This window comes from Neopsephotus bourkii, unplaced genomic scaffold (assembly GCF_033783945.1).
Source record: "Neopsephotus bourkii isolate Nb327-2 ecotype Australia unplaced genomic scaffold, CSIRO-AGI_Nbou_v1 NB_107, whole genome shotgun sequence".
Taxonomy (NCBI): Eukaryota; Metazoa; Chordata; class Aves; order Psittaciformes; family Psittacidae; genus Neopsephotus; species Neopsephotus bourkii.
The window spans coordinates 6,539,753-6,565,422 of NW_026900624.1; the positions used below are offsets into that span (position 1 = coordinate 6,539,753).

General features: G+C 39.1%; 1 protein-coding gene across 3 annotated transcripts in view; it reads left to right on the forward strand.

Moving 5' to 3' along the window:
* Nucleotides 1-25,670, forward strand: part of PHF21B (PHD finger protein 21B) — a 164,894-nt gene that overhangs the window by 117,340 nt on the left and 21,884 nt on the right. For 2 of the 3 annotated variants that reach the window (XM_061358953.1, XM_061358959.1), the window contains 3 exons: nt 8,001-8,093; nt 21,117-21,467; nt 23,239-23,361. In XM_061358953.1, the coding sequence (XP_061214937.1) occupies nt 8,001-8,093; nt 21,117-21,467; nt 23,239-23,361 (567 nt within the window). The remainder of the gene's footprint in view (nt 1-8,000; nt 8,094-21,116; nt 21,468-23,238; nt 23,362-25,670) is intronic. The other variant, XM_061358969.1, reaches the window with a different exon arrangement.

The following is a 25,670-nucleotide window of genomic DNA, read 5'->3' on the forward strand; positions in this document are numbered from 1 at the left end:
GTAAATAATTGGTGGAAGCGGAGCTTAAGAACTCATATTTGGTACAGCTGTCTATCCTCTTGCATAAGTAATCAGTGGGATTTCTGAACCAAGGAAACTCATGAACTTTATTCATCACGTTTTTCCTTTGCCAGAGTACACACCCACAGGGTGTTCACACAGTTTATACTTTTGAGTTTACCCAGATGGGAATGTGCAAGTGGCAAGTAGATAGTGGTCTGAAAAGTCCAAAAGCCATGGTAAAAGCAGACATAACTTCTAGGGTGCTCTGAAAAGCCTAAGAGCCACAGTAAAAGCAGAAAATTGTTTGTATCACCTCTCCATGTACTCCTCTGCTACCATCATGAGTTTTGATACCACTGTGGGTTTTCTTGCAGATGAGTGGTATTGAAAAGGATGAGTATCAAGACCTCATCAGCAACTAAGAATTTGGTATACAGTTGTTTTCAAAGCAGGTGTGGAATTTAAGGTGATACCTTGCCTCTTGATACCTGTGGCTACCCTGGTTCTGGGCCATGTAGTGGGCAATGAGAGCAGTTGTAGGCTGTTAGAGTGCAAAAGCATCTTGTGCAGTTTGAGTCGTTGTTAATTGGCTATAATGAGGGTTGCTTTAAATGGTATTTTAGTGTCTAAAGAAAGGATGGTTAAAAAATACTGATATTTAAAAAAAAAATAGGACTTGTGTTTCTGATTGTCTACTTCATAACAATAATAGATGTGCATAAGAGAGCATGATTAAGGAATTCTGAGTAAAAAGAAAGAAAGTGGGGAAAACAAACCCTTTGAAAAGCTGGAAGAGAAATCTGTAAATGCCCATGAAATTCCATTTAAATTACCGTTTACACAAACTAGGTGTCTGAATTGCAGTCTCTTTGCATACAGTCTGGCTGTGAAACTGAAAGATGCCATTATTCCACCATATTATTAAAAACAACATGCACAGTCATTTGACCATATTTTGAAATGAAAAATTATTTCCACTTTTATAGAAGTCTAGAAGGAAAGAAAAAATACATATGCATACACATCTTGCAGGAGCCTCAAAGTTATATCCCAGTGCACAGAGCTTTTACTGGTGTTCTATGTGGAAAAATAATAGCATTCAGATGGTTAAGTTAGCTAGAGGACAGCAACTATCCTGGATTATTGAGGTAAGGTGCAGCAAGTTTTAAGCCAAATGAACTTGGAGGCTGCTTATAGTGCTTGGCATTTATATAAAGCAAGCTCAAGGTTGAATGCTGTGTTCAAGTTGTAAAATGGATGTAGAATGGGTAAAAAACCCCTGCAATTACTTCAGTGACGATCCATTCAGGTTAAGAATTTTCATCTTTGCTGTTGCCATAGCAATCTGTTCCCCTGTCACTACCACATTAAAAATCCATTCTGTAAAACTGTTGTTGCCAATATTGAACACATAACAGACAAAAACATTTTTTTAATAGCTTAGGTGTCTTATTTGCAACACGAAGACCTGGATCTTACAGAGATGCATATGTACTTTAAAGAGAAAAAGATTAGTGTTTCTGTAATACATTGTGCAAACACAGTATTTGTGCTGCACTGTTGATGTTGGTATAAAATAGTTTGCAAATAATACAGCAATGCGGTGTCAGTTGAACTCAAATAATTGAGCTGTTCTGCTGAGATATAACAAACCCATATGTTCCTGAGTTAAGTGTTTATTTTGGTAACATGCTGTAGTGAAAAGATTTTGAAACTATATGGCTTTTTAACCTTCTGTTACTCAGTGAGTCTGATTCTTTACAATTATTGGCTCAGTGACTTTCTCTATACTGGTGTAATTCTGGAATGTGGGGAGAGCTGTGTCCTGAACAGTTTATGATCTAATCCTAAACTGCTCATGTGTCCATGCTCAACAATGAGTTTTGTATGGATAATGAATTATAGTAAAAGGTCCTTAAGCATTTTTTAGTACATCCAAATAACAGGGAAAAGGAATTTGTAATTCATAGCAAACATAGCAGTGGTCTGACAAATATATTTACGCAAACAGCAAAATGTAAGTATCTTTCCATAAAGTAGAGATACATATCTGAAGATAGAGAGATATTTATTCATTCAGGGTTGAAAGGCAGAAGTTTACTGAAGTCACAAACGTGCATAAGTTGTGGATTTAAAAACTCATATATTGACTAAAGAAGTTACAATGTATTAGTAGAAAACTAAATGTATGGCACTTGGTCTTATCGTCAACAATGTAAATCTCATCCTTGTTTCTGCCTCAGCATCCTTTTATTCTCTAAACATCTCTAGCCTTCATCCCTTGAATTCTTATTATCTGTCCATACTGTACTTCTTGGTTTCACTTTTTGTCTTCCATTTGCCACAGTCCCCACACTTCTGTCCCTCAGTTGTCTTTGAAAGCCTTGACTAGGGTTGGTGTTGATTTAAAGCACAAGAAGCATAAGAGGAGAAAATATAGCAAATAGTTACAATGCTATTTGGTATTAATAGAAGAATTGAGGGTGAGAAATTATTTTCTTTTTTAACTGCACTTGGCAATAACTTCTAAATCTTTCATTTCTTTTTGATCATGTGCGAGGAACTGCTTTTTGTCTTTCAAGGCAACTGTGTCCTCCTGTTTTGAGGGTTTTGAGTTGGTTTTCTCTTTTTTAAATTCTTATGGTTATTATTACTGGGCAAACTGACCACTGAAAAAGATCATTTGATTTGCATCTCTTCACCTGTTTCTGCAGTTTGAAATGCAACCCTTTGGAGAGTGCTACTTAATTACTTTACCCATCAAATGAAATTGCAGGAGACCTACAGAGTGGGCCTGCTGCGGTTCCTGTCTGAGGGCATCTGTGGCTTACTGAAGCAAAAAAGGTGTCTCTGACATACAAGATAACTGTCTGCTCTGTATAAGTCACTGAAGACAGGCGTTTGGAAATGGTTTGTGTTTCACTGTATGCATTCAGTTGACATTAACCTCTACAATGGGTGATGAAGTGGCTAAGGTTCCTGTTCCAGTCCAGGGTTGGGGCTGCTGCTTGAGGTAGGAGCAAGCAAGGGATCATGAGCTCCCAAATGCTTCCCTGGGATAGTAAGTGCTACTGGATTTAAAGTTCAGTTAATTAGACAGAATGAAAGACACCTGATCAATTTGGTTTTATTTGAAAAAGGTCTCAGTATAAAGATAGTAAATTTGGCTTAAATGCATACTATCAAAGCAAAACAGTTCTGAGCAAACTGAAACTCATCTCTTCACATTCTCCCATTGCTGCACATTTCAGTGCTCCCTCCACACTGTACGTGTTTCAGGGGGTCATCAGAAAAACCCAAGTAGACTTAGATAGAGGAGAGATTTGGAGTTATCTTTGACTTTTATGAACCTTTTTTATTAAAATGCTTAGAGCTGTAAATGTAGAAATAAGAAACTCATTTATCTTGACAAAAGTGCTGCCATAAACTATTCAGCACTCATAAAATAACCTTTTAAATTATTGTTTCTGCTGGTATCGATAAATTCATACAAAGTGCTTAAAGGTCAGGCATTGCCAGAAAAATGTCTTTTCAGCTTGTTAATTAAAGGTTTATACGAATGTGCACCAGCTTGCTCTTTGGACAAATTGGAAAAACGGAAAGAGGAAAAAAAAAGGCCTACATGGATGAAAATGAGAGCATGGAATTAGTGAGTGATGAGTATTTGATCCATCAGGCTCACCACGGCAAGCTTGGGGGGTTTGTGAGTGAAAATAGGTGGCACTGTTAACAAGGAAAAGAAGTTTAGTTCCCTTTTTTTGAGGGAGATGTCTTGATTACTCACTTCTTGTAGCCCATGAGCTGAGGACCCAGCTAGAACTGAAGCATTAAGGTGAGTGTGAGCAGTATTCATCCTGCTACAGCTTAAGACATGGGGAGTTTGTCCAGTTCTCATTGCCTGGCCAAGAACATCGGATAAAAACATTTACTTTTTTGTTTGTCAGGCAAGTGGTTTTATCTTCTCCTTTATTTACTGCTTAAACTGGAACAAGGCAGTGCTCTGAAATGCACTGAAATATGTACCCAGAGCAAAACTGCCTAACCATCCATTCTAGCCCCTGTGTCTCCTTCATTGCAGAGACCACAACTGTGATTCCCTCTGCTTTATACTTTACCTCTTTCGTCCATCATCATAGAGACATCCTGACTGATCATTAAAACCTGACCTAAAATGAGGTGATTCAGATGTGACTCTACATCCACAGATGAGATAATCAATAATCAACCACATGGATGAGACACTGGAAGTGAGAAGTCTGGCTTGCATTTCCACCTGCACAACAGTCTGGCCCTGACAACATAATTGTATCTCTAACTGTTGACTTTTTTCATTACTGAAACAGAGATGATGATACTGACTTAGGTGAGGTACCCTGAGATAACAGATGAAGTGTCTTACAGGAAAAGTACAGAGGTTTCTGTCATTGAATTCTGCTGATATAACAGCTTGAACTATTTATTGCCCAAGCTGGGAAACAGTAGCAAAAAAAGGTAAATAGTGAAAAGTAAAATAGATTCTTAGGTTTTTCTCTGTCTGAGCATACAATAGTGTTATTATTAATGTGAGATTAAGGGTTTGAATTTTCCCTTGGCCATATGAGTTTTGCACTGAGATTGTTTCTTTGAATATTAAATAACAGATCCTTACTCTAAAACTATTTGTAAACAGGAGGTTGCATCTTTGTCACTGAAAATTTCATAACCTAAGAAAGCCATAATTTGTTCTTCTCTCAAGATTGCTGCAGAACTCATACTTCAGGAAAATAAATCTGACAAATTTTTTGAAGAGTGCAGGTGACAGAGCTAATGAGAGTTCATTTTTCTGATACCCACAGGCAATACATCCTGGCTTTGTCTTCAAGTGAAGCTAAGGAAACAGTGCAGAGTAGTTTTATGGCGTTTTTGCTTCTTTTCTCATTTCCATTCTTTTTGGCTCAATTGTTCAGTGTTTTGAAACATAAACCAGAAAAATGCATTTTATTTTAATGCATGGCATTCTGTTGGCCAGTTTGGAAATCCTTGCAAATTCATGTGTATCTGTAGGAATAGGAATATTGGAATGTGCGGTCACAAGGTCACAGGTACCATATACAAAAATGACGAGAGGTGCAGCCATTTAAAGCATGACCTTCCAGAAGGAAGAACTTCTTGTTTAACTTTCTTTAACTTAAACAAGTTCTGTAGAACTTCTGGAAGGTTATGCTTTAAGTGTGGCTGCACCTTCTGTAGCACTTCTGTACAGAATTCCTGTAGAGGGTATATGTAAAGCCCAAGAGAAGTTGTGGTGCTCCTGGTTTTCCAGGGAAAACTCATGCTTTACTCCATTGTGAAAGAAATCTCATTTTATGTAAAAGCAGTGTTGGGATGGAGGGAAAATGTAGATCATGCTTGTGATAAATGTTCAGTTCCTCTAGTGTGGGTTGGAAAGTTCACTTTGGTATTCACCTTAAAAGGCAGTTATCTGTGCTGAATTAATTTTAGTTCATGCTAATATAAAGCAGGAAGTTGTGACATGTCTAATAAGTGGCAGTAGCAGCAGGTGCCATCTGAAGTTCTCCTTCTCTCAAAACTGGAAGAATTCATCATATTGTGGTTCCCAGTGTCTGAGGCTGTGATATGGTAGACAGGGTAAAGTAATTCATTCAGATAGTTCAAAGTAACCTTCCAATTGTTTTTATTTGTTGTGTCACCCAGTAAGGGTAACTGCAGTGGAAATACTCCATTCTGTTCCTCACTGTGGCCAATACCTTTATTTCTGCAGAAAAGTGTAACTTACTTATTTTGCCAGCCATGGGTGGAAATGCTGCTTTCTGCATGCATCCTCCCCCTGACCTTGGCTCAAGATGGAAGTTTAATGGAGTATATTTTTCCATGCATAAACCAGGGTACTGATAATCCACGAGTACTCAGGCAAAACAGTCTTGCATGTTTATAACAGTACAGCTCTTCTTATTGTTTAACTCAGGCAAATCTTATGCTAATTGTATTCTTTGCTGAATATAGAACATCACACCCCCAAATGTCTCCAAGAGGAGTAGCAGAAGTAAAAATATGAACTCTGTAGGACAAGTTTATTAAAAATATTCTGCATGAAAATGCATGGTATTCTTATCAGACTCTGTAGATAGAATGAAATAGGCTGGTTTACCACTCTGTTCTTGCAGTCTGAGGAAAACATATTGATACGGACTTGCCACAGTTTTGCTTTGTGAGGTGGGCTGATGCCAACCTCATGAAATTTAACCATGCCCAGTGCAAGGTCCTACACCTGGGTCGGAGCAATCCCAGGCACAGCTACAGGCTGGGCAGAGAAGAGATTCAAAGCAGCCCTGCGGAGAAGGACTTGGGGGTGCTGATTGATGAGAAAATGAACATGACCCAGCAGTGTGCACTTGCAGCCCAGAAAGCCAACCGTATCCTGGGCTGCATCAAAAGGAGCGTGACCAGCAGGTCGAAGGAGGTGATCCTGCCCCTTTATTCTGCTCTCGTGAGACCTCACTTGGAGTATTGTTGTGCAGTTCTGGTGTCCTCAAGATAAAAAGGACATGGAACTGTTGGAGCAAGTCCAGAGGAGGGCCATGAGGATGATCAGGGGACTGGAGCACCTCCCATATGAAGATAGGCTGAGAAAGTTGGGGCTGTTCAGCCTGGAGAAGAGAAGGCTGTGTGGAGACCTCATAGCAGCCTTCCAGTATCTGAAGGGGGCCTATAGGGATGCTGGGGATGGACTCTTCATTAGGGACTGTAGTGATAGGACAAGGGGTAATGGGTTAAAACTTAAACAGGGGAAGTTTAGATTGGATATAAGGAAGAAATTCTTTCCTGTTAGGGTGGTGAGGCACTGGAATGTGTTGCACAGGGAGGTTGTGAGTGCTCCATCCCTGGCAGTGTTCAAGGCCAGGTTGGACAAGGGCTTGGGTGACAAGGTTTAATGTGAGGTGTCCCTGCCCATGGCAGGGGGGTTGGAACTTGATGATCTTAAGGTCCTTTCCAATCGTAACTATTCTATGATTCCATAAGCTGATTAAATTGTATTTTGCTTTCTATTGAGAATTTTCTTCAGCATATTGGGTTATTATTAGCATACTTGCTGGCTGTGATTTGATGCTTTTGTTTTGAGGGGAGTTAAATTTATAGAAGTTCAAGAAGCATTACTTTACTGAGAGGGTGGTCAAACACTGGAATGGTCTTCCTAGAGAGATGGTCAATGGCCCAAGCCTGTCAGTGTTAAAGAGGCATTTGGTCAATGCCCTTAACATGCTTTAACTTTTGGTCAGGCAGTTGGACTAGATGATCATTGTAAGTCCCTTCCAACAGAGTTTCTTATATTCTATCTTAAATAAGTTTTGGATTAATTTGTTGTACAACCGAGGGAAGTGTGAGTAGAGAAAATAAGTGTGGATAGAAATAGCTGCTGTGTTGGCTGAAATGGATGTTGTCTTAGCTGTATATTATGTTACAATGTTCTGTAGTAGATTTATAGGTAGCTTTCAGTTTTAATAATTCAGTATTTACTGTTTACTAAGACACAGTGAACTTCTGTGACCCTGGCTACCATGAAATGCATCATCATACCAATGCACATTTTGAAGTTGCACTGTGGTGCATTTCACCTTCCTTCAGATCTCTTTTGAAAGAAAGCTAGTGCCTAGACAGCCTTCAGCCATGGCAGCATGCTTGTGTTTTCTTTGTGTACCAAAAGAACTTCATAACAATGAGAGATGTATCCTTTTTACTCAGAATTACCAAATGCTCTAAGGAGACAAAAGGCTTCAGTTAAAGGTGCTTTGTGGTGGATGTTAAGGAGAAGGAAGAGTCTCCGACTCTTTAGGCAGAAGAGGAAGAGTTTCAAATGGACTGATGCATTATACCCTTCCATCACAGGTCAAGAAGAGACAAAGAAAGAGCTGGAAGGGGAGCCATTGGTTTGGGCAGATTCTATCTGGGGAAGCTCTGCAAGTATTTTAAGCTGTGTTCAACTGTTCTTCTTTCAACAGACTTTGGGAACTATCACTGCAGTGCCCATTAAGGTTCCTCAGGTCAGCTCCTTGCAGAGGTTGGCAGGACAAGGACCAGCAGTGCTACCTCAGGTACAAAATACAGTTCCAAAGGGGGCTTTGTGTTATTTTATATATATCTTGCTCTGTTCCTGTCTGATGCCCAGGCCTGGGTAAGTCAGTGCACTCATTTTGCTGAATAAAGACTCACCTTAAGTGAGCTGAATTGCAGAGTTGTAATTTTCTCTAAATCATGAAAAAAAAAAAAAAAGGTAAATCAGTTTTCTTCTGGGAGCATACTGTTAGCACCATGAAAAGCTATAAAAATCTTGTAGATGCATTGTGGAAGAACAAAGTACCTAAGGTGAAATGCAGATTTATGCTTTATAAGATGAATCACAAATCACAGAAGTGAAAATCTGCAATTCTGCAATTAAAAAAGGGGTGGATGTGTTAACCTTTCTGTTCGAGATTTAGCCTCACGCATTCTTTTACTAACTTACTGGCCTTATTCTTGTCTACCCCAGTATAAGGTTTTGGTGCAATGAGCTCAGGTGCCAGACTGAGGCAAGATTGTCTGGATAGGAGTGAAAGGAGAGTTACACTCAAAGATTTTATAAATCTTCTCAAGTTGTGTTTTCTTTTCTGAATCTCTCTCACTGTTTTGCATACCACACAATTTATTCTCCATTTCAACCCTCTTTCTCAACATTTTTGGGTGTAACTTGCAATAAGGGTTTTGCTGCAGTTCCCTCATTTGCTTTTCAGATTAATGATTATTAAGTATAAATGTATTTCTCCCTGTGTGGCCCTTAGAGGTCTATTTCTCATGTATGAATACTTCTGAAGCACTGAAGTCAATGTTGGGTCTTCCTGTTATTCCTTTATTTTTTTCCTGATATTTTTGTAGTGGCAGAATCTGGTAGAAGATCCGTGAGCTAAATCTGCCTGGAGGACGGAGTATTTCTAAGATAAAGTTGTTAAATTCTCTCTTTAAATTATATTTTGTGGAAGGCAAAATTGTGAACATAAAAGAAGGTTATAGTTTTCTTATCAAGTTCAAGACTGCATTTCAGTTGTTCGTACAGCATAATAACACACTGATTTCTGCCATTTTGGGGTGTTAAAGATGAGCAGATTGCTCCTGAAAATAGATGAGGTTCACGAGCAACTGAAAGACCTGTATCAGGGGCTTAAATTATCATTAAAGTTATGTTTCAGCAATGGTGATGTCATTGCAAATGCTGCCCTTAGAGAAGCATCAATGTTCTATACTTTTCTAAGTAGAAGAATTTTCATTCATTGTTAGATTCAATTTTGAAGAATTGGAAGAAGTGGAGGAAACTGATTTTCTCAACTTTTTGAAAATAACACATATCTTTTCTGTCTTGCTGTTTAGCTCATGGCAGTGTTTTTGTTTGTATTTCACTTTGTGAAAATACAGCCTTCATTTTCAGACTAGTTTGTGCAATCATACTTAATACTAATAAAACACCAACCCTTCCTCAGAACGCCTAAGCCATAGTTTACTAAATTTTCTATTTCATATAGATAGCATGGGAAATAACCACACAGAAATCTCATTTCTGTCTAAAGTAAAAATTAAGTAGGCAGCTGTATGTAAGACCATGTTATCAGAGATACATCTTATGTTCTGAATTATTTCTGGCTCTTTCACAGGCCAATACTTCCTTCCCCAGCAACAGACTGCCCCATTTACAGGCTGTGTCCTCCTTTGCAGTTCACCATGGTCTGTATGTTCCTCTCCCACTCACGGCCTACAGAGAAGTTTAAAGTTTCCATATTATTTCTAAGTGGGGAACTCCCTCCACCCATCAAAGCTTTCTGCCAGATACCTCAAGGGAGGTCAAGTTCTTATCTACAAGTGGAAAGTTTGGCTTCTAACTAAATAGTCACGTGCCTTCAAAATATATTTAAAATAGCCATAAATCAGTGTAATGTAAAGCTGTGCTGTCACAGTGCATGTCCTCCCAGCTATTATGCATCAGACCTGGTTACAGAGCAGGATGGCTACTACTGCTGGCTGCTACTACTGTCACCCACTGGGTGACAGGCATGGCTGCTGTACCTTACTCTGAGATAGTGGCACAATCCGTCCATTCTAGGACTGACTTTGTGAAAGGCAGCTTTGCCACTGTGTCCCAAGCATACTAATAAGCATGGTCCAGGTGAGTTTGGCATCTCCTAAAACCTCTACTTTGGGTGCCCGTGTAGCAGCAAATTAAGAGGACAGCCTTTTCAAAGTAAAATGATATTCATCACTCCTCTACCAAGTAGTCCATAGTATTTCACAAAAAACCGTTCAAGCAGTACAATGTCTGTACTCATGCATGTTACCTATAGCTGGATCTTTTTCTGCAAGGTATTGCACCTTCCATGACCTCCATCTCTGTGAAGTCTAGCTTTAGCAGTTGTGCAGAGCCCTGATAGCAATGAAGACCTAGCAGCAAAGGCTTCAATAAGCCCACCTGTATGGATGACTATTTACCCAAGCAACTAAATCTAGGTGGAGCTGGTGCAAGTGCAGTGGCAGGCACAGTGGCAATAACCTAAATTGGCTTAATCCTGTCTATATTTGCTGCCTCTCTTCTTGTCCATGGAAATTTTGAAGGTCTCATGGACCCCTTTTGGGATCCCTACATGTTAGGAGCCTACTTGTCTCTGAGTTACCCTCTGGAAGTGATTTCACACTTAGCCTGACAGATTGCACTTCTATTTCAGGTGCATGTAGATTAATAGGATTAATCCAGGTCAGTGTCTGTGCTCTTAAAAGCACACTGATTGCTACCTGATATTTCTCCTTTTAGCAGGTCTCATTACCTTTTGGGGATTTCAGAATCCCTTTATATTTAGATGTAGGCATGAGAGACATAGACATTGCCATGCTGGCAAGAAAGAAACAGGGGACTTCTCAATTTAAAGGCCCCTCATCATGTCTAAATGAATTTTGTATTTTTAATGCATTCACTGTCCTCATCTAGACAGACTCTTGATTTAGCTCTATGCAGTCAAGCAGGAAAATGCCACACAAGTAAACTGAGGCACTTAGCAGTACTTACTTAAAACAATACATACAGCTTCCTCATTTTCTACGTTTATATGGATATCTGTCATTTGCTTTGTTCATTTGAATGGGTTTATGATATGACCCCCTGGGAGCTCTTCCATATGGGGAATGAAGTTTCAAAATCTGCACATTCACAAATGGCAACAAAATCCCATCACTTAGTGCAGAACTGCTATTAAATGGTGAGCAAACAAACATTAATTACAAGTTCATTGCACAATGCAAACAGTATTTCTTTAGGCATTCATTATTTGCCAAAACAAGCCTCTTTGGCAGACCTTTTTTTCTTAGAGAATATGAAATTATTTTTTGCTTTCATCAAATAAATAAAATTTCTGCTATGTGCTATGATGTTTGGGAAGTTAATTCCAGATAGTCTTTATATTTTTACTTTGGCCTGTGATGTTTCCAGCTGGGTGAGTGTTTTGAAACTACAGGCTCTACAGCAAATCCTGAAGGTCCTCTACTCAAACACGTGGGTGATGCACCTTCTTACTCTTGAGCTGTTCTTCTGCTTTGTGGCACCCATCAACTATAAGGAGAGGGTGGCCTTACGTCAGGCTGGGGCTCTAATTTGCGGCCGAAGTGCAGAGAGTCTATTTTGAACTGTTTTACATAGAAATTTAAGTCACTGTGTAGCCACCTGTGGCAAATCTTATTTTATGCTCTTCAAATGGAAGATTTTAAATGAAATGATGAAGATATTAAAATAAGCCTCCCATTTTGTTGTCAGTAATTTGGGCCCAATCCAATTCTCATTCAATTTAATGGAGAGCCTGTGATGATTTGGGTAGCAATTATATCAGATTATAATGCTATTTCCCTGACCTGTTTTTCTAGTCCTGGTTGAATGCAGGGCTTGGGATGGCTTTGCTCATGACACTGCTGACTAGAATAGAGCAGAGTTGCATAGCAGGTGCCTGCAGTGGAGCTGTCATGTAGGTTAGTGCTGAAAGTGTACAGGTAGGCACAACCACTTTAGATGAAACATGCGTATTTTTCAGGCACCTCTGGCCAGTTCTTTTCTCAACTGCTGCTTAATTTTTATCTTCTGTAGTGATTTTGGTAGGGCCTGAATTTGGTCACTAATCTGCAGGATGCTTTGGGACAGGGGCTGTTTTGTTAGTGTATGTTTGTTCATCACTGGGTACTGTGTAAGCCCAGTCAGGGACTGCGGTCTCTGGATGTTCCCAAAAATTAAACACACATTTTAATTTTTAAAAGTTCTTATCATAGTACTCCCGAGCTCCGTTCTTGACTGACAGCTGCTGCTTCTTTTCATGTGTGTACTAAAACCAGCTACTACTCCCGGCTTCCCTGGTGGTAGGACGTCTTTAAGGTTTCTTGAAAGCAAAATTACTCCTATAGACAGAACCCCAGTTGTGTGATGCCACTGTATACTGTAGAATAAATATGTTAACAGGTTGGTCTGCAGCAGAGCCTCTCTCTGCATTGTAAATACATATATATATATATATGTATTTTTTTTTTAAGTGTAATGTGTTAAGACTGAGCATAGCCATTAGAAGGTGGAAAAATACTGCTAAATGCAAGTTAGCCTTTTGTAAAACTAGAAAAGAAGCTAGCAGATATGCCTGTTTGTATAAAACGTTACACAGAATTGTGCAGTGGAGACACAAGAGAACTTTATTGTTTGGGTAAGGAATAATCGAATTGGGTAAAGTCATTTTTACAGTATCAGAAAAGGACTGTAATTCCCTAAGGGATGTCATGCACCTTTCTGGTATATAACCCTCAGTGCTTCCATGGGGATGTGGTGGAATGCTAGTGAAGGAGAAGAGAGATAATCTAATTCAAGGTAACTTAATCAGCGTGGTATATAACAAAGCTAAGGGGTTTGCAAATGTATTTAATATTCATTGACTGTATGCATGCAGAAAACAGAAACAAAATTGCTTTTTCAAAAAAAAAGGTTTGCAGAAGCCTAGCTGAAAATGTAGCCCTTAATAGATATAGTTGTTAATATGTTTTATTCTATATAAGCTTTTATACTGTGCTTGTCACTGTGTTTGAAGCACCTTCCTGTAATGTGCTAAACACAAAGATTAACATCTGTTGTAAGCTATTTCTCTCGCTTTTTCCTTTTGGGAAGAAGTGTGTGCAGCTGAGAATTTTAGTTAAGAGTTCCTTTTTATCAGTTTATTTTTAATATGCATGCTACTAGTAATTGCATGCCTCTATATATTTCTGTAAGAGTATAACATGGAAAATGTTTGTTGTAGAAAGTGATGAGGTTTGTGTCTTTAATTCGTAGAAAATAAGGTTGAGATGCCTGCCTGTATGAGGATCAGCCTTGCTGTAGAGAATCCCTGCACCTTGGCCTTTCATACTAACTCTTTACAGAGGGAGCTTTTAAGATTGGGATGAAAACATGGTACTGTATTGAAAAGTTCATGGGAGTCTCAGTTGCGCACTAGTGGATAGGTTTGATAAGCAGCTGAGAGAGGCATGGACTTGTTGGGGCATGTGGAGTGTTCCACAATATGTATTTTACACCACTGTAGTGCAGCCAAGACAGATGCAGGTATGATTAAGGTAGTGCAGTAAGAACTGTTCCTTGTGGATAGTGGTATGCCAGAGGTTGGCAATGACAAGATATCTGGTCCTCTGCAGAAAGATAAACGCATATGGTGGACAAAGATAAATGTGCATGGTATATCCAGGGAGACTACACCCAGATGCAAATTTTCCAAAGTACCTCTCTGTTACCTCTTCTTCATGAGAGATCTGATCAAGGTTGGTGGGGAAGAAGCAGCAGAATTGGCTATTACTGATGCTTAAGATCTTCAGAACCAGTCAGTGTCATGAACATTTTGAAAAGGACTTCCATTGAAGTCAGAGATCTCCATGACAGTCTGCACGTAGAAGCCTAAAATACCCATACAACACCCCAGGAAATATTCAAGCCATTTTAACACCTGACATGGTACATTTCTGTTAGGTGAAAATGCTCAGGTTTCTCCACGTCAAATGCTGCTTTGCAGAGTATCAGGAAGATGAAAAGTGTCATCTCTATCCATTGACACCATTTGCATTCATACGAATGAATGAAGTGTGGCTTCAGATCCATGTCTGTCTTGGATCTGGACTGTGCTGTTTTTTTGAGCCTCTGTTCCATTTGTACAAGCTTGCAGTAGGCCTCTAGACAAACAACAGGCAGGTAGGAAGGTTTCCTTTGTCTTCAATACCTTAGCATAGGCTGTGAGGAATTCGCTGAACTGCTTCCTGTCCCTAAAACCTTCATTTTCATCTCCTGATATGTGAGCTTTCTGTGTGCTTCCATCTTGGTCAGGCTGTCAGCAGACAGAAATTATTTTTGTCATTATTTTCAGTGTTATTTTGTCTTTCAAGTTTTTTTATTTTGCCTAGTAAATGAATCAAATCATTTTAATGTGCCATTATTGTTGTCTAGAAGCAGGAAAAGCTTTCAAAGTGATGGATGGTACAAAGCAGTGGCATCCATGGTCTTTGAAGTGATGCCAGAGTTTGAGTCCAGTGAATGCTGCATGGATTAGTCCAGAGCTTGCCTACGAAAGCATGTGGACAGGAGGAAGGCCCACAGATGTTCACTCATTTGTGCCTAAAGGCTTCATGGACACTAAATTGAAGTAACTTAATCATTGATGAGTATCTGTGAGAGAAGCAAGCTGACTTGTAATGCTAAAAGAGTAGAAATGGAAGTAAGTTATTGACTGGTTCATGTAATCACAGTCTTGCTTTTATATTTGTATTGTAATACTGAACAATAAGGATTAAATTCTTTCCTCAGAGGCACATAGATAACCGCATATTCAAGGACAGAATCACTGTGCGGAAGGAAAAATAAAAAAAGCAAAAATCCTTGTCAACTGCAACCCCTACTAGTTATTTTTTGGAGTAATATTGATTTTAATTTGCTGGTTTAATGGTAGTTTTCCCCTTTGCAAATGGAAAAGAGCCACTTAATGAATCATCAACTCAATAGCAGCAATGCCAAACTAGAAAATAAAGGCAGTACAGCAGAAGAGAAAATGTACATTTCATTAGCAAAAGTCATTCAAGTTCCTGTGAAAATACAGTTTTGTGTTCAAAACACTGGTAGCATTTTTAATAAAGAACTCCCACCTGACTGCCTTATGCCAACAAACATAAAAAGCAGAGCTGGCAGATTCCCACACAAACATCCCTCTCAGCAAATCTTCCATTTCTGTAGAATCAAGCAAAGCTGAAGGAGAATAAAAACTAAATGAAATAGCTTTGTCCTCTTAAAAATTGCAGAGGAGTTATATTATCTGTTTGTCACCTTTACCCTAAAGTTGGCTCCTCGTGACTAACCACTGTATGTAGAGTCCAGTGGAAAATGTTTGATGTAGTGCACATAATCTGAATATGTTCTGGCCTTACTGAAGTCTCTTCAGATTTGCTGTTGGTTTAAGTCAGGTTAAGATTTCTTCCTTGGTCTTCATGGTCCAGAGCAGAAGGATTAGAAACATGGGCTGGAGAAGCTGCTGCATTTCATATCATTTTTTTCTGTGGCTTCCCAGGCTTATCTTCCACGTATATGCTAAGGAGAGTCTTGCACTGTAAGTCAACATAGGATACACTGAACTGGGTCATCTTGCCTGGGGTTTCCTCATGATGCACACTGAGCACACCTTTATTTTTGTGTACCCCCATCAGGGGTAAGGAAGAAAAGTGTATGGGCATCCATAGTCACATGTGGTTTTAAATCTTCTCCTTATGGCAAGAAAATAAACTGTGTTTAATTTGACTGTGGTCTTAGACCAGGCTGAAGGTAATAGGAGCTTATCAGGAAAGGAACCAAAAATCAACTAAAGCTCAGTTGGGCAATCTGGGTTTTAGGGTGTGTCATTGCTGTAAAGTTACACAGAACCTTTTATTTTGCATCATTTTCATTGAATACAACAAGAAGGGGAGAGAGTCGGTCCTCAGCTGGCATAAATAGACACAGCTTTACTGAAGTCAGTGTGCATCTGTTCATTCTGGTGAAGGATATAATTACCCCATATTGCACTCATTTTATCAGCCATTGCTAATGTTTTCTGTGTGATCCTCTGAAGCTTTTCAAGAATGAAAGCTCTGTCTGCTGCTCCCAGCACTTTGCCTCTGTGACATATGAATTGTGCCAAATCCATTTTGATTTTTTGTTTTTAAGCTCCGAGTACAAGGGTGAAGTGAAAATAAAGTGTGAATAATGGCCTTTCTCTCAAAGGCAATGTGATATTGCGTTGAGCTGAAAAATTTGCTCTCATACAGATCGGCCCTGCCAGTATGAAGGGCTGATTGATGCTGAGCACAATCCAGCTGATATCTGATATAGGGAAGGGGGAGGGCTCTTCAGCGTTGCTGACAAAGCTGTAACAAGATCCAAGGACTGGAAGCTGAAGTTAGGCAAATTCAGCCTCGCAATGAAACACCAGTCATGGGCATAATCAAGTATTATAACAGTTTATTGGGGCTCGTGATGAATTCATCATTAAGAAGTCGTTAGTATTTTCTTTCAGAATCTGTCTTCAGTTTCTGGGAGAAGTTCGATGGCCAGTCTGTGAGCTGGAGGATCATGGTGATCCCTTCTGGTTTTGTGATTGAAGTGCACTTGTTAACTTCCCTTCTTTGCTAGGCTGTAAGGAGAACACGTTTACCAGAATTGCCCTTAATAATTTTCATATTACCAGCAGATCTGCACAGACATAACTGTTCTAATTAAATCCTGTCCTTTAGGACTAAGTAATAGTGCCCACAGAGATGGGAGGAATTGTGTGCTTTGCTTTCCTTGTCTTCCTTTCCCTCCATACTTGTTTGGGTTGGATCTCGAGGGCTTATTTTGTAAGAGGTTTTCTTTTTTACCTTCTTTACTACAGCATGGGAGCGGCTCATCTGATGGGATGTATCTCAGAAAATCGATTGCCCATGATCACAGTTGCCTTTGTCAGAGGGGGGACACATCAGGCTCTCCCACTTCAGCCACTCAGCAGTTCGTTCACCACTGTGGTATTCAACAGTTTGTACTCCTGAGAGCTGGAATGATGTTTTGGTGTAATGAAAGCCTTTGAGCATCATATAGGGACATCTGGATGGAGCTTATTGATATGGGATATACAAGAAGTTGTATTAGTCACAGGAGCTGATTCCCTCCTGTTCTGAAACTCTTTGAAATACATATCCGATGTTGCTGAACAAAAGAGCATGCTGCACATCTCACAGGATTGGGCTCCCTGTTATTTCCCTGTCTGAAAAGCAGACACCCCCCACTTAGTGAATTCTCAGGTTCGGGAATATCTTGAACAGTGTGCTCACCTGCAGCACACTATTCAGGAAGTACTAGGGGTGTCTGAATATTGCCACCCAAAATCAAATGTTTGTTATTGTGGGTACTGAGGAAACCCAAGAACAACATGGGTTTGTGAAATCATTACATTCAAGAAGAAGCTCTCTCTTTTCCTGCATTTAGAGCCCTGATAGTATCACATTCTGTTTTGACAGCTGTCAGAAGTTAAATGAAAGATACCTGGGGAGAGGAGGGCTGCACTACAGGAGAATTGTTATTTGTAGCACTCTCCAGCAGTTGCAGTTTTCACATGGTAACATACATGCTGTCTGTTATTCTTTCTTTTCTCTTTTACTAAACTTTTGCACCTTTTATTTTTGTGTCTCTTGTAATGGGGACCGGTGTCATCCCACCTGTGCTACTTTTAGTAGAAAATGTCTTTTTGGTACCTTGCATGTGGAATGCAGTCTGTGCCCTGGCCTAGTTTTTTCCCGAGTTCTTCTTTGGTGACTCTCTATTTCCAAACTTCTGTTAGTGCCACTTGTCCTCCTTTCATCTCCCAAATTTAAGCCACAGTTTTGCTGTGAGGAAAAGGAATTTGAGCTAATTCTTTCCTTCATTTATTTTTTCTTCCTAGCTGACACCATTTATTCTCACAGATTAGCAGTTTGGTTTTTAATGTGAAAGTCTGCTAAAGGTCTTTCACTTGGCTGATTATTAAGTGCTTACACTTAGTGTCTATATTCAAAGGAAGAAGGTTCATAGCTGTTAGAGCACAAGGAGCTTCTATGCTTGCTTTCTGTTTTGGATTCATGCCTGTGGACTCCGGGATTAAACATAATTTTAACTGTAATTTATTTTAGTTGTAACTCAAGAGCACCTGAAAGTTTTTGTGTAGTCAATCCTTTTCATTATTTTATAATTGCAAATAAATACTCTCTCACAACGTTAGCTGAATTTGCCAGGGAATTCGCAGAGGCTTTAGTCCGTGAAGGCCGCTATACCTCCTTTGTATCACACGGTGGCAGAAAACGCCCAGCGTATGTTCTTGTGCTGTACCGGAATGGTAAATCGTGTCAGCTATTTCAGTATGCAGCACTTTATATAGAGTGGGTTCCTTTGGAAAATTAAGTCTGTTTAATTGCCTGTGCAGGAAAGAGCTTATTTTATAGCAAAGTAATATGCATTCATCCACAACTTCCAGAATGTGTATTAAGGGTGTGTATAGGATTCACTGAGGTATTACATCTGACAGTCAGTACATGTATTATATATATATGTAATAGTGTAGAAAAGATAATTATATAGCTGGAATATGCATATAGGCATTTAGTTTTAATTAGGCTTTTGATTAAATATAAAACCACAATTAAGAGTAACAGATACAGTAGATCTTGGTAGACTACATTGACAGTTTTTGGGTAGAAAAACTCCTGAGCTGATTTTTTTATCAGACTTGCTTCTTTGTAAAGATCTCAGTGCCTGTTCTATTGAGTCTTTGATCTGAACAATTTCTTATTCTCTCTCTCCTTCTTCCCCTGAATATATGTGCTTATCTGCTTACAGTATTTCTGTTGGTAACATATTATGTTAATTTACGAGAAAGTTATTTTGTTTTAAGGAGAGGTGGTAAAATTTAGATGTTAGCAAAACAGCTAAAAGCTAAAATTTGGATTTTTTTTTAGCCATGGTAAGACATTTTACTGTATTTTGCCAACCTTCTCAAGACATATTTTTCTTGAATAATGATACTATTTCTGTGAACGTGTCTCTGAGCACATGAGCATGAGCAATTTGTTAAAGGCTTACATATGAGAGACTTATATAAGATATAGTAGAGAAAGGATATTTTATGAAAACATAAAAGTAGATATTACAAGATCTGCTTGTATAACTGACTGATATAAACATGAACGAGGTGCTTTAAACATCACGTCTCCTATTGCACTGAACTGTTGGTTGTGTTAGAAGCCTTAGTTTTGCAGAATGACTAGGCCAAGATGGGTTTAAACCAATCCTCTGTGCACTACTTTAGAAAATAAGACCATTAACTAATTACAGATATGAAGCTAATTATAGATTCCTCTTAACAACTTGACCAGGGTGTTTGTCTGGTATCTCAACTAAATAAATGAAATAATCATTACATAAAGTGATTGGATAGAGGGAAAAGAGAAAACACCCTCAATTACTGTCACTGTATCTTGAATATGGTTACACCTAGTTTAGCGTAGTTTAGCATCATTTCACAGTGGGTCTATGAGGCTTCCCAGTGTTACCCCAAAGTTGCAAGCTGAATACAGCAGCTTTCTGGCTTTATCATGATTCTGCTGCAGGACTTTGAGCAAATCCTTTTCTTTTTTCTTCTTCAGCTCTGTTTCCTCTTTCACTTTCCATCTACCGTGGTTACTGACAATTTAGACACTCCTGAGCAGGACTGTGGCTCCAATTTGCACATTTGCTCTGCTTGCAGGTTTTAGGATTCTATTGGCAGTTGCAGACTGAGTTATGAAAACACAAAGAGCTTGCAATACATGTGTTGCTGCCCTTAATATTTGCTGTAGGGACAAATAGGTACGTATCTCCTTGGCATGATAGAGGATGACGGCCAGCCTTGAAAAATGATTTTCTGCACACAAGTAAATCCCCATGTTTTCATTAAATCGCTTACTTAGGCTGCAGATTGAAGTCGGCATCATTGGAAGGGCTCCTGTAGACTACAGTGCAGTGACACAGGCAGCTGTTTCCCATGTCTGTCTGTTACAACTTGTCATTTTGTTTCACAGTATGGAAGGTGCGAGAAGTGACAGGACTAAATAAGCACAGAGGGAACCGACTTTTATCTGGCCATGGTAACGAACAAGCTGGAAGTGAATTTAACTTCATGCGAAGCAGTTTAAATTATTTATTTTCAGTACTAGAACTGTACTTAACATGTTGTTAAGGCAGAGCCATGTCACCAGGGTGACATTAATTACCCCACTGGAAACACATCACGTTAGCTGGAGACAGTTGTTTGCAGCTATCATTCATGGCTCTGGGTAGAGCCGCAGCCTTCACAAATCTTGGCAAACAGTTTCCCCTCCACGCATGGAAGTTCCTTCTTCATCCACCCACAGCTGCAAATGAGATCCTTACTTGCAGCAGCAAAATATGAAGTTTGATGGTTGTGGGTTTCTTTTGGTGAGATGAGTGGTTGCGTGATTGATGTCTTCTCCATTAGACATGGTGAGGATCTTCATTCACTAATACACCAGTATAAGTGCATGTGCTTACTGTTCCTGTAAGTGCTTTCCCACAACTCCCTTAATGATTCAGTTCCCACTCCTTAATTCATAGCAAGAGTGTTGTGCCCTTCAGAATAGGAAATTATTGTGTCTGGGGTTTCCATTCTTTGCAAAGGTTTTGGCTTAAACATCGCTACTGAGAACTGGATGTGACTTGAATAGCATTTGTATGGATGTGTGCTAATAAAAGTGAGGAATTGACTTTTTCCTCCAGTCTCGTTCAGCATTGCAATGAGTTAAGGACTCTGAAATGACCCAACTGGGGAGTGCTGGGAATATATCTACAAGTAAATAAGTGGCTGGCTACTTTGAGCTGCTATGTTATGTTTTTCTAGATGCTCCTCTTCCATGGTTAATGAAACTAGGGGTTCTACTGGGAGAGTGCATGTGTGCAGTGTTTGTTCATTATGGTGTGAGGCTGTGCTTGATAACTTCTAGCTCTCTGTTTGTAGGTTAGGCCAAAGACTCTGATTCCAGACAGCCTCCCTATCTCCCCGTGCAGAGACCAACCTTCCAAGCAGCCTCCTACCTTCCAGAAGGCAACTGTAGTCAGCATCAAAAACCCCAGCCCTGCCCTCCCGACTGCCAATAACACTGTCAGCCATGTACAGACGCCTAACAGCCAGTCACAAAGTGTCACCGAGCCAACAGCTATTTCATCACCTCTGAGCAGTGCAGGTGTGGCATACGCCATCATCTCCACCTCCCCCAACAATGCAACTCCTATCAGCACCAGCGCGACTGTCTCTGTGGTCAACGATAGCATTAAAGTGCAACCACTCCTCATTAGTGCCGACAGCAAGGTAGGTTCTGCTTTTCATGACATTATTTTTGGTTATCAGGCACAGCAATTACATTGCAGATGTAAGAAGAATATTCCCTTGGGAGTGCACAGCCCTGTGCAGGGTGGTGTCAGTGTTGGTTTCTTTTTCTTTAAAGAAAATAATGAAAAATCAATGGGAAAATTCTTAGGGGGACACATGGATGCTGGTAGACATCTGTCTGTGTACAAGCATATTTTTTAGTGGGAACAAAATGCATCATTATGTAGCCTGACATTAATGGGACCATATGATCTTCCATTTCCTTAAACCAATCCTCACTAATAATATCCCTGAATTCTGTGCAGGCTCAAATTTCTTATGGACTCCCTCTTCAATTATACAGTGATCCTAGTTATATTGACTGACCCCAGGGGAGTATATCAAACAATCAGGCATTCCCTTGTACACTTCCAGGGGAAGACTAAATGAAATGAGGGCTCAGGATTTCAAAACTGATCAGCAGATAAATCAGTAAGAAAAAAACCCAAGTTCCGAATTACTTGTTTCTTCTTTGTACTGCTTTTCAGCTTTGAAATACAAGAACTTCACAGCTATTATACCAGAAACAGATTCAATAAAAGCTAACAACATACCCAGTAGACACTCACTATAATTTGCTACTAGATTCCTACTACTTTGGGTCTTGTTGACAGCACAGGTTCTCATACAGTACTAAAAAAGAATATATGATGGCTTTTGAGGTAAATAAAAGCAGGCATCTCTTCTCCACTTTTCTAACATAATTTATTTTTCTCTTACTTAAACTGGATGCTGCTTAAGAAAACCATCCCTTTTTATGCTCTTGAATCTTCTAGAGTGACTGAATTGAGGTAAAGTATCTAACAATTAAATACATTGATTGAAAGCTAACAGTGAAATAGATGGAAAAGGCCCAGTGTTCAAATCCAGTAACCTTCATCAGGAAGGTGAGCTTGGGAAGATCTTCCATAGTCCTTCATGAAGCTTTGATTATGGATATAAAGTCACGTGTGTAGTTCCGTGGCCAGAAATTGTCCTTCATTCCTTTCAGCTTAATAGCTTCTGAGTTATATGCATCATGTAAATCTTCATGTGGTAGTTCAGATATGAGCAGCTGGATATACTAACATACATGCATGTATAAGAGATCTGTGTTGTAATTCCAATAGCTTCTGAACCAGAATTATTTTTAATTTAAACCCCATATAGTTTGTTTTGTTTATGCAAAACTGAACATCCACTGCTCATAACACATAAATGATGAGGACTGAACTCTGTTCTCAGTTACATGAGTAGTACTGAGGAGTATCTTCTTTCCCATCCACATGGGTTCATTCTGAAGAACATTGGTATGACTGATATCAGACTGTGGCTTTGAATGTGTAATAAGCCCATCTCTTCTACCTATATGCAAAATAAAATCAAAGGAAAGACCTTAAAATCACTGACAACATGTGTGCTAAAGCTAGGCTGAGTCAGCTTCAGAAATCCTCTAAATAGAAAGTGTCCTAATTTTCCGAGGCACTGATCAAGTGGTTCCCTTAGGTTGCAATAGGTTTGTAATGTACCAATAAAAATTAATTTTTAAAAACTTAGGTATGGTTTTAGAAGCATTACCTAGGAATCCAGATTTATATATATATTTTTGGCTTGTGACTTGCATTTGTTGTCTGCAGGGATATCAAGTAGCCTTCAAAGAAGAATCAGTGTTGCCAGGCAGAAAAATCCAGATTGATGTAATGAATTATTTTATTTCTACGTTATCTTTTAGGTTATCATTATTCAGCCTCAAGTCCAAACCCAGACAGAAAGTAAAGTGGAGACAAAGAAACCTCCCGAAGAGTCAGCTCAGGGACCCCCTGCTACCAAAAAGAAAAAGGAGGAAAATCCAGAGGTGAATTATTTATTTTTAAATAAGTGAGCCACAGTACAGTTAAGTTGTGGCAACCAAGTTTGAACATTTTTCCGTGTGCATATTACATTACTGCATTTGTGCTCATGATTCTGCCAGCCGTTCATCTCTCTACCCAATCACTGCAGTAGAGGTGATTTTCCTTCCAGTGATGTGCTGTGACGAATTCGGTTTGCATCAAAACTTCCAGTGTCACAAAATGTAAGATTTGTAGGTCTCATAGAGATCTAGTCACTTTGTGTGGTATTGCTGAGTTTCTTTTGAAAGGTGTATACAAACTTCAGATACTTTCTTTTATGTTATCAAATATACATCATTGGGTTTACAGGTTGTGTATGAGTTTGACTTAAAAATTCATTCATAAGCTGAGCTTTTACATCTTCTTTGTAATGAACACTGCAATTTTTATGTTGCATTTAACAATACAGTTTCTTGCATTTACCGTTTATGACTTCCTGCATGTAGAGGGATTCTTTCTAGCCTGAAATACATTAAAGACCTTCAAACTGAGTTAGAGAGCAGAAAGCAGGTTATAAGATTGAATCTCTTTCATGAATTGCATTTGTGATGTAAGCTAAAAATATAAATCAGAAGTCCTTGTAGAAACAGGGTCTGTCTTTAACAGGCATTTTCTTTTTTCACTAGATGTATTCACATTAGATTGTATGTACTCTTGCAGCAATTTGAGAAGTTAATACAAACTGAATCTACTTCTGTTGCAGAAATGCTCAGCTATATGAAATCTTAACCTTACTAGTATAATAAATGTACAGCAGAAAAGCATCCTTGGTGCTGTAGTTTTAAGAGGATTATTACGATATAAATTTATAATGATACTTGAGGCATGTGGGTGGTCATTTGTTTTACCATTTTAAGAGGTTGGTATAGTTAAAACTGTGTAAGGATAATAGTGGCTTTTAGCCTAGAATATCACAACCTGATGAAGAAGCTCTGCAGAACTGCAGTTAGGAAATCTCCCAGGTTTAAAATCTGACACTCATATGAATCTCCATTGCCACCAAATGATGGGATTGTAGAGTCCTGTTTTGTTTAGGGAGGTATTTCCAAAAGGTTGGACGAGGCCTTGGGTGATATGGTTTAGAGCGAGGTGTCCCTGCTCATGGCAGTGGGGTTGGAACTTGATGATCTTAAGGTCCTTTCCAACCCTAACTGTTCTATGATTCTATGATTATTTATTGTGTAGTACCTTATAAGCAGAAAGGGCTAGGAGATCCCACTTAAAAACAGAATGCTAAAAAACCCATACTTTTTTCTTTGCCTGTATCTGATTACCACAAGGAATATTGACAGAACATTTAGCAAAAGTCTTCCTTAGAGGTGGTGGAAGAGGCCCTGGGACTGGGCACTCTTTTTGGTGTAGCATTCATAAAGTTAATGAGCTTTTCATGAAATTGCTGACTAGAATATCCTGACTACCTTTTTGGCAACCAAGAATATTGTTCCTACCTGGCGGTCTTGGCAAGCACAGTTCCTATACTGGTGGTCTTGGCAAGCACAGTTTTCTGAACGCTCAATGCTATGTCCTTAAGTATGGTGGCTCTTTCTTTTTTCATAGATTTGTTTCACAGCCTTAAATAGGTGTAATTTCTTTTGTTCTTTGAAAGTAAACTTTAGTTGATTATCATGTATTTATGCAGTTAGTGTAATTAGAACTAACAGCATAATTAGTGTAAACACATGTAATGACATAAATAGAACATGTAATTACAAAATGAAATGGTTTTAGAAAAATCTTTGTTTTGCTTTGTGAAAAGACATACTGTGCATTTCTAAAAGCACTCATGGCTTTTAAACAGATTATTAAATTTATGGGAAAGAGTAACAAAGATACCATGGTAGTTTTTAAAAGAAAATAAGCACTCTAGGCACTTCTCTCCATATTTTTGTTTATCTTCAAAGCACGAAACTGAGACAGGAACTCCAGTATGGCTCTACATAAATGTTAGTCATGGCAGACTGGGATTTAACAGATTAAATTGAAAACTTAGAACAAATAAACCAGAAATAACCAGACTTACCAGTATCGAGGAATACCATATGTAGTTACTGAGCGTACCTAAATGAACAGAAAAGACTAAGGATAATTACTGTATTTTTGTTCCTGGTTTGGTCATTCTGTTGGGAAGACATGAAGCTGATCCCAGACACAACTCCTGCTATAGGTATGCCTTTTGCATAAGACAGAGATATCTCCTTTTCCAAGTACATCATCATTAGACTAAACCAAACCTCCTCATGTCTGCTGTCTTACAGCCAGGATACCTGGACGT